This window comes from Rhinoraja longicauda, chromosome 17, assembly GCF_053455715.1.
Source record: "Rhinoraja longicauda isolate Sanriku21f chromosome 17, sRhiLon1.1, whole genome shotgun sequence".
Lineage (NCBI taxonomy): Eukaryota > Metazoa > Chordata > Chondrichthyes > Rajiformes > Arhynchobatidae > Rhinoraja > Rhinoraja longicauda.
In genome coordinates, this window is record NC_135969.1 from 21,375,512 (window position 1) to 21,387,934 (window position 12,423).

Consider the following 12,423-nt stretch of genomic DNA (forward strand, 5'->3'; position numbering starts at 1 on the left):
CACTGTTCACACTCGCCGGTGGTAAACATTCACTGCTCACACTCGCTGCCAGTGCACATTCTCTGCTCACTCACTGCGAGTGCACATTCACTGCTCACTCGCTGCCAGTTTACACTCACTGTTCACACTCGCCGCTAGTACACATTCACTGCACACACTCGCTGCCAGTGCACATTCACTGCTCACACTCGCTGCCAGTGCACATTCACTGCTCACACTCGCTGCCGGTGCGCATTCACTGCTCACACTCGCTGCCAGTACATTCACTGCTCACACTCGCTGCCAGTGCACATTCACTGCTCACACTCGTGGCCAGTGCACATTCACTGCTCACATTCGCTGCCAGTACACATTCACTGCTCACACTCGCTGCCAGTGCACATTCACTGCTCACACTCGCTGCCAGTGCATATTCACTGCTCACACTCGCTGTCAGTGCACATTCACTGCTCATACTCGCTGCCAGTACACATTCACTGCTCACACTCGCTGCCAGTGCACATTCACTGCTCACACTCGCTGCCAGTGCACATTCACTACCAGTTTACACACAGCTCACACAAGGAGGCATCTCTCTCTCTCTCTCATGGAGCAGTTCCACTTCCTGGTCGAGCCGAGGCGCCACCTCCTGCCGATCCCTGGAACTTCACCCGCGGAGCGGCGGCGTCTTTGGCAATGGGAGACATGACCGGAGAGTAGGAGCAGGCCCGGCCCCGGCCCCAGGCCCAGCCCAAGCCCCAGGCCCCAGGCCCCAGGCCCAGCCACTGCCCACTGAACCGGGCCCCGGAGGCGCCGCGATGAGGGCCCGGGAGGCGCTGACGAGCGCAGCCACACTCGCCTCCTACAGCGCGGGGCTGCAGGTAAGCAGGGCCCCGCCCGTCACCAAGGCAACCGGGCCCGAGCACAGCAAGATCCCACAGCCAGGGGGATGTCTCGGCAAACGCCCCCCCCCCAGAGGGCATTCCCCACTTCACAAACACGTCCCCAAATCCGCCCCATTCTCCAAAACACAACCCGTCTTCCCAAACCCCGTCCCCTTCCACCCCCAAACCCTTCACTTCCACCCGCAAGACCCGCCTCAAGTCCACATGGAGACCATATCTAAGTTATGCTGGCCACGTCCAACATAGAAATGAGTAGGAGGCGTGAGTCAGAGGTGGGTAGGTGATAGGTGGAAACAGAAAACATTCACAAAAGGTTTGGCAGGCCATGGAGACATTAGAGTCATACATCATGGTAACAGGCCCTTCCACCCAACCCGATGTAATGACACCACCCTCCCCTACCTACCAATGCCGAGAGTGAACCCACAGAAAGCAACTGGCCCAGATGGAGATCTTGTCCATGTCCTCCGAATTTGGGCACACCAGCCGGCAGGAGTATTTAACCCGTCCCAATGCCACTCTAAGGTTCCTATCTGCTTTAAGAAGATCACTGTTATTCCAGTGCTGAAGTAAAGCAAGATGGTGTGGTCGATGGCTTCCGCCTGGTGGCTCTGACATCCACTGTCATGAAATGCTTTTAAAGTCTGATCAAGGTCCACATTAATTCCAGCCTCCTCATCCTTAATTCACTGTAATTTCTAGATGTTACAACAGGACCGCGGTACATGCCATCTCCCTGGCCCTGCACTCATCCCTGGAATATCTGGATAACAAGGACACCTACATAATACTCCTAATTATTGACCATAACTCTTCAACACCACAATCCCAACCAAGCTCCTGGATTAAAGACTCAGCACCCTGCTCTGCAACTGAATCCTTGTCTTCCTGACCCATAGATCATAATTATTAAGAATAGGCAACAAAACATCCTACATGATATTTCTCAACACCCCGCAATGATGCATTCTCAGCCCTTTACTGCACACCCTATACATTCAGTGCTGTGTGGCCAAATTCTGCTCTAACTCCACTTACAAGTTTGCAGATGACACCACTGTAGTGGGTCAGTCCTGAACAATGACGAGACAGAGTATAGGAAGGAGGTAGAGTGATTAATAACATGGTGTCAATACAACAACCTCTCCCTCAACGTCAGCAAGACCAAGGAGCTACTCATTGACTTCAGGAAGCAGATTAATGTACATGCCCCAGTTAGCATCAAAAGTGCTGAAGTGGAGATGGTCGAGAGCTTCAAATTCTTGGCCATAAATATCACCAACAATTTGTCCTAGTCCAACCACATCTAAGCTATGGCCTAAGGAAGCACACCTAGGGCTTTACTTCCTCAGAAGACAGGAAATTCGGCATATCTCCAACGACTCTTACCGATTTCCTCAGATGCACCTTAGGACCACTTGCACACCGGTTATTTCCCTCTTCTCCCCTCTCCCATCAGATAAAAGACACTGAAACTTGAAATCACACACCACCACATTCAGGAACAACATCTTCCCCACTGTTATCGGACTACTGAGCGGTCCTTCCATGAGCCAGGGTGTGGTCCTGAACTCCAACCTGCCTCACAGTGGCCCTAGGACTATTTTGTAAAATCTGCGCTGTCTGAAGCTGCCACATTATATTCTGCACTCTTGTTATTTTTCTTTTGCATTATCTGTTGTACTGGGTATGGGTTGATTGTACTCGTGTATGGTATGATTTGATTGGATAGCACACAAAACAAAGTTTTTCAGTGCATCTCAGAACACGTGTCAATAATGAGCTAATAACAATACCAACTCATCCACACTAATCACATTTGGTGGATGCAGAGCTAATGGGGCGAGAGGTGAAGACTCCACCTGTCAAAGGGGATGGGGATGTGAGAGCATATCTGAGAAATGAGGAAATGGTGGATTTCTTTCTAATTAACAGAAATAATTGATGCTGAAATCATCAAGCTGTGATTGTAATTCTGAAAGTGTTATTTTCTGGATATCAGGTACTGTTTCGGATGCTGACCTTCATCCTGAATGGCTATACATTGCGCTACATATCCAAGGAGACTGTTGGTGTTGTCAATGTGAGGTAAGACCTTGGCTTCCCATTCTGGAAGGCAGTGATCTCAGATGGCCATGGTGCTGGAGATGATTAGGCAGACAGGGAGGGGGATTTCTAAAAAAGGCTGAGGAATGGGGAAGACTGGGAGACAATGATACAATTTCAAAGACTGCAGAAACGCTGGAGATATTAGGGTGCCTCTGCACAAAATCTTTGAACGCAGCTGGACAAGTTGACAATGATTTCTCCGCTTTAAGTGAAAATGTCAAATTCTGGAAGGCATAGCTTTAAGTGAGAGCAAGAAAGTATTAAGGAGATGTGCAGAGCATGTTTTTTAAACAGAGTGATGGAATGTGCTGCCAGGGATGGTGCTGAAAACAGATATAAGAGGAGTTTTAGGATGCATTTAGATAGGCGCATGGATATGCAGGCAATGGATAATATGGATCACGTGCAGGAAGAAAGGATTAGTTTAATTTGGAAACATATTTTGCACAGTGCGGGTGAAGGGCCTGTTTCTGTGCAGTATGTTCTATGTTTTAAACGAGGTACTGATTCAAAGGAATTCAATAAGCACTGAAGAAAAAATGTTACAAAGCCGCAGGGAAGGATCAGAAGAGTGAAGAATGTTTTTAAAGGGCCAACATAATCAGAATGGGCCGTCATTTCCTCATGTGCTGTATTGCTGTTTGATTTTTGCAATTTCAAGTACTATCCTCCCAAACTCCCTTCAGGTTTGCAAAGTGTGTACTTTTGCTGTTTGACTTGTGTTTTGGTAACCTGCCACCGGCTTTTCTCACCAGACTTATGCTGCTATATTCTACAGTCGTTTTCCTTGCCAGAGAAGCCTTTCGGAAGGCTTGCCTAAATGTTGGTGTGGAGCGGAAGTGGTCCCAGATTATAAACCTGCTCTGGTTAACGTGAGTGTCTGGTTATTTTTAATGATGCCAGTATTCAGCCTGATCAAACTACCATAATGACTAGGTTGTGCTTACCAAGGGCAATATAATCCCAAGACATCCCTGGTGATGTGTTAGGATTTGCAGAAGAACCACATGCAAAACGTGCCTTTTGAGCAAGACCATCCAGACTACACATAGTTGCAGCCATGTATGTCTTAATGTGGATCGAAGAGACTGTGTGTGACACCCATTGGCACTGCATGCTCCGATATAGATAAAAGTACATGTGTATAAATCAAGCGCAGGAGTAGGTCCTTTGACCTCTCGAGCCTGTCCTGCCATACAATAAGATCACGTTGATCAAAAACAGAATGCCGAGAACTTAGTGGGTGAAACAGCATCTGTGGAGGTAAAAAGGTGTAAATAAAAGTTTTGGATTGAAAACCTAAATTAGGACTGAGAGGGAATAGGAAAGATTGTCAGGATAAAGCAGTAACCTGGATAAAGCAGGATAAAGCAGAAACATTGTACCCCTGTACAATGACAATAAAGATATATTGTATTGTATTGTAAATGAAGGAGGGTTAGATGGTGAGATATAGGTGGGTAGTTGATAGGTGGAGCCAGGTGGGGAGGGGTTAATGGCCAATAATGGGAGGGGAGATGAGTGGAGTGATGTGATGAACAGATGCAGTGGGAGGATAGGTGAGTGTGTGTGGGAGAGCACCGAGGATATGGGTTACCTGAAATTGGAAAATTCAATATTCACACCAAAGAAACTTGTTCCCTTCTACTTTTGGCGAAGAGTGTTTGACTTGAAATGTTGGACACTGTTTCTCTTCACACGGATGCAGCCTGATCTGTTGAGTATTTCTTGCATTTCCTGCTTTTATTATGTTTTTTTTTGCCTCTGCAGTTTTTTGATTTCCAGTTAAGTCTACTTTCTGTTTTCTCTTACCAGACGAAACATGAATGGGAAGCTTGAGGAGACAATGGATTAAAGGAGAGGGTAGTGAGGATAAGGCGGATTGATCCTTGGAATAGTGAAAGTAAGGATTTTGAATAGCATGATGTTAGAAATGAGGAGGTCTGTGCTAATGTAGACTCTGTTGCTCAGTATGAACTCAAAATATTGATTTTTTGGTATTGTTTTATTTCCTTGTTTGTGTATCTGTATGTGCATGTGTCTGCATACGTGTGTGTTTTGCATTGATGGATGTATGGGTATTCTTATTTCAGGGTTCCTCTGGGGGTATTCTGGGCCTTGGTCATGACCTGGGTGTGGCTCAATTTGGTGGAAATCCCAGACCCAGCAGTTATACCTCACTATGAGGTTGGAGTGGTGGCATTTGGGTTCTCTGCTGTGGTGGAACTCCTCTCTGAGCCAATGTGGGTGTTGGCTCAAGTACATATGTTGGTGAGTGTAAAGGTGAGTTATGTGGAAATAACCTTTTATTTTTCTGTTCTAACCCTTTTGTTCCATCTGAAGTGCTGCTATGTGTCGTGGTACAGTCACTCTGCTCTTCTCATGAGCCTGCTGCTCTTGAGTGATGCCAGATAGTGATCCCTGGCAGGCTATCCCACTGGGACAGTACAAGTAAGTCTGATCATATAGCTAGAGTCTAGGGGCAGTGTTCTAAAGTATGAACCTGGGGTGATTTTACCCTGTAACCCAGGAGTCATGGATTCTGATCAGGAACTCTGCACAGTTGCACGATTGAGGTTGTCTGGTCTTGGCTGTGGGCTGGGGCTGGGACATCTTGGGGAATGGGTTTTTTTCTGGGATGTTGGTGGCATTTATTGTTCATCCATAATTGTCGTTGAGAAGGCAATGGTGAGATGTAGTTTGAATCTCCACAGTAAGCCTGGGGAAGATGCTTCCATGTGCTGATAAGTAGGAAGTTCCTGGATTTAGACCTAATGGCAATATTTTGTCATGTCAGGATTATGTGTGACCTAGAGAAGAATTTGTAGATAATGTTATTCCTATTTGTCTACTCACCAAGTCACAGAATAGCTCGCCCAATAGTTCGGCCCAACTCATCCATGTTGACCAGTGGGCACCCTTCTGGATGAACCCCATGCCCCAGCACTTGATCCATAGCACACTATGCCAGTGATTTATGTACCCACTTAGACTTATCTTAGCGAGCGGCGACTCAGCTTTAAGCACTCCGACGACAGTAGAAAGACTGTACTTGTTAATACTTACTCCTCTGCTCAACCTCCTCACTGGCCTCACAGCCAAAGTCTCAACACTTACTACTCAGACACTGCACCTGGAATTCCAACACAGTCCGCTCTCACAAACGCAGCTCTGCTATAGCCTGACCCCCTTTTTATTCCAAAACTAACAATCTCTTACCTTTATGGCTATTTTTTTAAATTGTTACAGAAGAAAATAGGACTGGTTCACAAGTTAAAATCTTAAATTGGGGCAAGGCAAATTTTGTACAAAGAGAATATAAAAAGAATACAAGAGCATACAAAGAGGAAAAGAATAACTAAGGAGAGAATGGGTCCCCTTAAAGGATCAATGTGATGGAGCAATCGGGTGGGTTATTAAATTAATATTTCTTGTCTTTATTTACTGCGGTGAAGGTCATGAAAGCTAAGGAATGAAATGAGGAGCAATATATTGCCACATCTCCACATTACAGAAGAGGAGGTGCTGGCAGCATATTAGGTGGATGAATATGTGGGATCATAAGTGTATCCCAGGATCTTGATCACAGCCTGAGATGAAATTGTAGGTGGCCTGTCATTATTTTTTTATGATGGGTGAGGTGCCAGGAGACTGGAGGGCAGCTAATGTACCTTTATTTAAGATGAGAAAACTAATGAACTACAGACCAGTGATCTAAACATCAGTGGTGGGAAAGGTATTGGATTTGATCCGGTACTAGGTACTGGATACAAGGTTTTGAAGGACAGGATCTACGAGCACTTGAAAAGGCAAGGATTTATTTGGGATAGTCAGGCATCGTTTGTGCTTGGGGAAATCCCGTCCCTCATATTTCACTGATTTTTGAACAGGCGACAAAGAGAATTAACGAGGGTAGAGCAGGAAACATTGTGTAAATGGACTTTAACCAAGCCAGTGATGAGGTCCTGCATGGTATGTGAGATCACATGGAATCCGAGGTGAGGTAGCCAATTGGATATAAAATTAGCTTGGAAGGAGTCAAAGGGTTGTAGTGGAGGATTGTATTTGGATTGTATTTACAGTGTCCTAAATGTGATAAAGGAAATTTGTGGATGACACTAAATTGGCAGTATAGTTGGTAGTGAAGAAGGTTATTTAAGATTGCAGCAGAATCTAGATGAAATGGGCCAAGGAAAGGCAGATGGAATTTAACCTAAAAGAAAGTGTGAAGTGTTGCATTTTGGTAAATTAAACCAGGGCAGGACTTGCATGTAAATATTAGGCCTTGGAGTGTGTTGTGGAACAGGGAGGGTGTTGTAGAACAGGGAAACTTGGGGCACAGTTACATAGTTCACTGGAAGTGGAAACTTGGGGTGACGAGGTGGTGAAAAAAAGGTGTTTGGCAATGATTGCCTTTGGTGGTCAGAACAAGAGTGGGGACATCACACTGCAACTGTACAAATCGTTGGTGAGACAGTATTGAGCACAGTCTTAGTTCCATAGCTACTGGAAGTAAATCATTAAGCTGGAGAGGGTGCAGAATAGATTCACAAAGATGTTACCTGGACCGGAGGGCTTGAGTTATAAAGAGAGGCCGGACAGATGGAGACCTTTGTCCCTGGAGCATAGGAGGCCGAGGGGTGACCCTGCAGAGGCATATGAAATCATGAGGAATATAGATAAAGTGTGTGTTTCGTTTTTGTTTCCCAGGGTAAGAGAGTCTAAAACTGGAGCGTACGGAGGAAAGAGGGGAACGTTTTAATAGGAACCTGAGAAACATCTTTTTGGGGTATATGGAATGAGCTGCCAGAGGAAGCTGTGGAGGCAGCAAAAATTACAACTTTTAAAATACATTTGGACATGTTCTTGGATAGAAAAGGTTTAGAGGGATACAAGTCAATCAGACAAATGGGACAAGCTCAGATATACATATATTGGCCAGCATGGACAAGTTGGGCTGAAATGTTTGTGTCCGTGTTGTATAGGTCTTCGACTTTTATCAGATGGAGTCACTGAATCATCTGGAACAGAAACAAGGCCTTTGGTTCACTGTATCTACGCTGAGCATTAAACAACAATTGACATTAATTTTACTATTATTCTCCCTACTTTCCCATCATCCCCCCTCTCAGTGCTTGGCCCGGTGGAGTGTCATTTCTGTCTGGTTTGCTGTTCCCTGTGCTGTGTCAACTATGCTTTGTTTTCAGGTGATTGCTGAAAGTCTGGCCATGGCTGTGAAATGTGTACTGACGGTGGTGTGCATCACTCTGGTACCACACTGGGGTCTCTACGTATTTTCTCTGGCCCAGGTGATTGACAACATTCTCGTATATTTTGATAGGCTAGAATTGCAGGGCCATGATTCACTGATATATCCCTTATACCCACCACTCCCAAGTGTGGAAAAACTTGCCCCTTGGGTTCCTATTAAATCTCTTCTCACTTTAAACCTATGCCCTCTGGTTCTTGATTCCCCAACCTGGGAAAAAGACTGTGCAGTCACCCAAACTATTGCCCTCAGGTTTTTATACATCACTATAAGATCATGCCTCAGTTTCCTCCGTTCCTAAAATCCTAACCTGCCCAAATTCTCCCTATAGCTTGGACGCTCAGGTGCTGACAATATCCTTGTAAATCTTCTTTGCACTCTATCCAGCTTAATGGCATCTTTCTTATGGCAGGGTGACCAAAACTGAACATAATATGCCTCACCAATGTCTTGTACAACTGGAACATAATGTCCCAACTTCTATAGTAATTTCCTTGACTGATGAATGCCAGCGTGCCAAAGGCTCTAACGACATCCCTGAATGTCCAAGCAGGTGCCCCCATAAATGACAAGGAAGTGCAACAAGTTTTCATTCCCTTCCAGGTAGAATCCAATGTCACAGTGCATTCCGGGAAACGACAACTTTGGGGAAATGTCAGCAGTTAATGTGGGTAGCTGTCTACATTTTCCCATTAAATGTTGCCTTAAAGTTGTTTCAACATGTTTCACATAGCTCAGGACATTTTGAATCATGCAAGTTTTTATGAAGCCAGGGTAATTTCTTTTGATTCTTGTTTCATTTTGTTTGATTATTCTTTGCATGTGGGCATTTATTATTGTTCCAAGGTCTCCTGGTTTATGGAGATTGATTTCAGTGGGATTTCCTGTGACTGAGTTTCTCAGTCTGATATCTGCTGCTTGTTTTGGCTTTGGCCATAACTGCTTTTCTTATGGATCTCACTGAGGTCGCATTGTCAAATCTTGCAATAGGAATATGATGTCGAGAAGAGGAGGGTATGGTTTGCTGAATCAATTGGAAGAGAGGAAACCTTTAACTGAGGGCAGGGGATGTAATTGTTGGAACTGTTTGTTCTTTTGGTGTTGCATACAACAGCCACAAGCTAACTCTTTTTCTCTACCAGCTCCTGCACTCATTCACTCTCCTTGCGTGCTATCTGCTGTATTTTATGAAATTTATTGGCTCAAGGGAAGCACAGAGGAAATCTTTCCCCCTCACTTCATTGACTGACTTACTGCCTAAACCTCTGCCTCGCCAGGTAAGTGTGTGGTCCTCCTCACCATTGACACTTCCGTGTCAGAGTTTGAGTGCATTCTTGTGCTACTGTCTTGTGCTTCCACTGATTCTACTTACTGCTTCTACTGCCACCCTCCTACCTTGCTCCCTCTTATTAAGCCATTCCCTATTCCTGTTACAATGTTATCACTGTGCCATGTTATTGTCTGTTTTGGGTATTGTGCATTGAAGCCCCTCTCCTAATCTTCCTAGTCTTGGGCATTTCCACTTGTCATTTGGAAGGTTTAGAGTAAACTTTGCTAATGCTAATCATCATTCTTTATCATCATGCCACTTAACGTTTGGAAATGGTTGAGTTCCGATTTGAATGTAAGCCATTTAATTTCTCCAGAACACTTCTATTCTTCATGAGTCTAGACTGGATGAATTCCACATTCACATCCCATGGGCACCACACAAAACAAAAGAGGAGGAAGTGGGAATAGACATTCAATAAGGTTATGACTTGTCTTTTACCGCAGTACTACTATCTTGCACTATCTCAAGATCCCTTTATTCCCTCAATAATTCAAATAAAGTTTACCACTCTGCTTTGAATATACTCTGCAAGTGAGCCTCCACACCTCTCTTAGTTGACAATTCCAAACATTTATTCTCATCTCCATCCTGAATGGCTGATCCTTATTTTAAAACCAAACTCAGCTAGGAAAGCAATCACAGTGTATTTTTCCTCGCTGAGTGAAGAGTGCAGAAGGAGGAGCATCAGGTGTAAAAAATAATGAGGAAGCATCCAAGTGAAGCTGCAGTATGGACCTCTTGCATGCTGAATAACAACAAACAATGTGAAGTAGACCAAGCTGAGTGATCACACAATCCATGGATCTAATCAAAGCTCTGGAGTTGCACCACATCTCGTTGTGAATGGAAGTGAACAATTAAACAACTAATAGGAGGAGAACATTCCCAACATCCCCGTTCTTGGCAATGGCTGGCCCAACATGTCAGATCTTAAGAAAAATTTGTTAGTGACAAGAGTTAGAATCGGGTAGTGGAGGGCTGTGACAAGTGGTGTGTTGCAGGGATAAGTGTTGGGCCCACTGTTGTTAGTCGTCTATTTTCACAGCTTGAATGACAATGTTGCAAATATGATTAGTAAATTGGGAGATTATGCCCAAATTCTCAGTGTAATGGACAGTGAAGAAGGTTATTAAGGATTATAACCCAGTCTGGATCAAAAGTGTGTTCAAGAAAATTTGCTCGGGGAATATGTCCAGGACCATACAGAGTGAGGGCAAAACTTGACCTGCTCAGGGAATTGGGCAGTGCAAGTGACTGAAGTGTCATTGGGAGAGCACTTTGGTACCAGTGACAGTAGAGCTTTTAGCTTTGCAATAGTTACGGATAAGGATAGAACGTCAACAGGTTAAAATTCTAAATTGGGGCAAGGCCAATTTTGATGGTATTAGGCAGGACCTTGCAAAGGTTGATTGAAGTAGGTTGTTTACAGGCAAGGGGACATCCAAAGAGTGGGATGCTTTTAAAAGTATGATGGCAAGAGTCAAAGGCATGCATGTTCCTGTTAGAGTGAAGAGCACAGCAGGTGGGAGTAAGGAACTCTGGACGACGAGAATAATTGAGCCTCTGGTCAGGAAAAGAAAGGGAATAGGCATGGCTCAGGTATGGGCTGTTAAGATCAAGTGTACTTTTGCGGAAGGGGCAGAGGAGCAAACTTAAGAAGGATATCAGGAGGGCAAAAAGAAAGCATGGGATAGCTCTGCCAACAAGATTAAAGGGAATGCAAAGGCATTTTATGTTAAAGGTAAAAGGGAAACTAGAGAGAGAATAGGTCCTCTGAACAACCAGTGGTAATCTATGTGTGGAGTCACAGGAGATAGGCAAAATCCTCAATGAATATTTCTCCTCTGTTTTTACTGTGAAGAAAAATGTGAAGTGTGGGGATCTTAGGAAAGTTAACGACAATGTTTTGAGGACAGTCCATGTGACAGTTGAGGAGGTGTAGGATATCCTAAAACATATAAAGGCACATAAAAGTATTGGCCTGATCAGGTATCCAAGGACACTTTTGGAAGCTAGAGACGAAATTGCAGGAGCCCAGGCTCAATTAAATTAATCATTGTTGCACGTGGGTGAGGTGCCAGAAGAATGGAGAGTGGCTAATGCTGTGCCCCTCTTTAGAAAGGGCTGAGAAGAAAGTAAACTGGAAACTGTAGATAAGCCTAGCATGTGGTAGGAAAGCTCTGGAGAGGATTCTGAGGGTAAGATATACATGTATTTGGAAGTACGGGATGATTAGGGATAGTTGGCATGGTTTGGTGCATGGAATCTCACAAATTTGATTGAGCTTTTTTACGTAACCAAGAAAGTTGATACGGGCACGGTCCGAGACAGTCTATAAGGACTTCAGCAAAGATATTTGATATGGTTCCACATGAAGCGACTTTGGAAGGTTACATCACATAGGATCCAGGGAGCATGAGCTCACTGGATATAGAATTGGCATAATGGTAGGAAGCAGAAGATGGTGGTGGAAGTTTTTTTCTGACTGGAGGCCTATGACTATTGGTGTGCCTCAGGGATTGATGATGAGCCATTACTTTTTGTCATCCATATCAACAATTTGGATGAGAATGTACAAGGCATGATTAGTAACTTTGCAGATCCCACTAAAGTAGTTGGTAATGTAGACAGTGAAGATGGTTGTCAAGAATTATAACAAGATCTTGATCAGCTGGGCAAGTGGGCCAAGGAATGACAAATGGGGTTTAATTCAGATATGTATGAAGTATTGCTTTTTGCAAGTCAAACCAAGGCAGGACTGTCACAGTGAATGGTAGAGCCCTAGGGAGTATTGTAGAGCTGAAGGATCTAGCAGTACAATTCCCTGA

The 12,423-nt window shown here is 44.4% G+C and overlaps 1 protein-coding gene across 2 annotated transcripts in view; it reads left to right on the top strand.

Annotated features, from left to right (window-relative positions):
- Nucleotides 1-661: 661 nt before the first annotated feature.
- The window catches only part of rft1 (RFT1 homolog), a 28,616-nt gene continuing 16,854 nt past the window's right edge, over nt 662-12,423 (top strand). Inside the window, exons 1-6 of one of the 2 annotated variants that reach the window (XM_078414308.1) lie at nt 662-860; nt 2,887-2,972; nt 3,749-3,865; nt 5,087-5,276; nt 8,201-8,302; nt 9,405-9,539. In XM_078414308.1, coding sequence (XP_078270434.1) covers nt 798-860; nt 2,887-2,972; nt 3,749-3,865; nt 5,087-5,276; nt 8,201-8,302; nt 9,405-9,539 — 693 coding nt within the window. In that variant the 5' untranslated portion in view covers nt 662-797. Of the gene's footprint in view, nt 861-2,886; nt 2,973-3,748; nt 3,866-4,808; nt 4,897-5,086; nt 5,277-8,200; nt 8,303-9,404; nt 9,540-12,423 lie in introns of those variants that run through there. The other variant, XM_078414309.1, reaches the window with a different exon arrangement.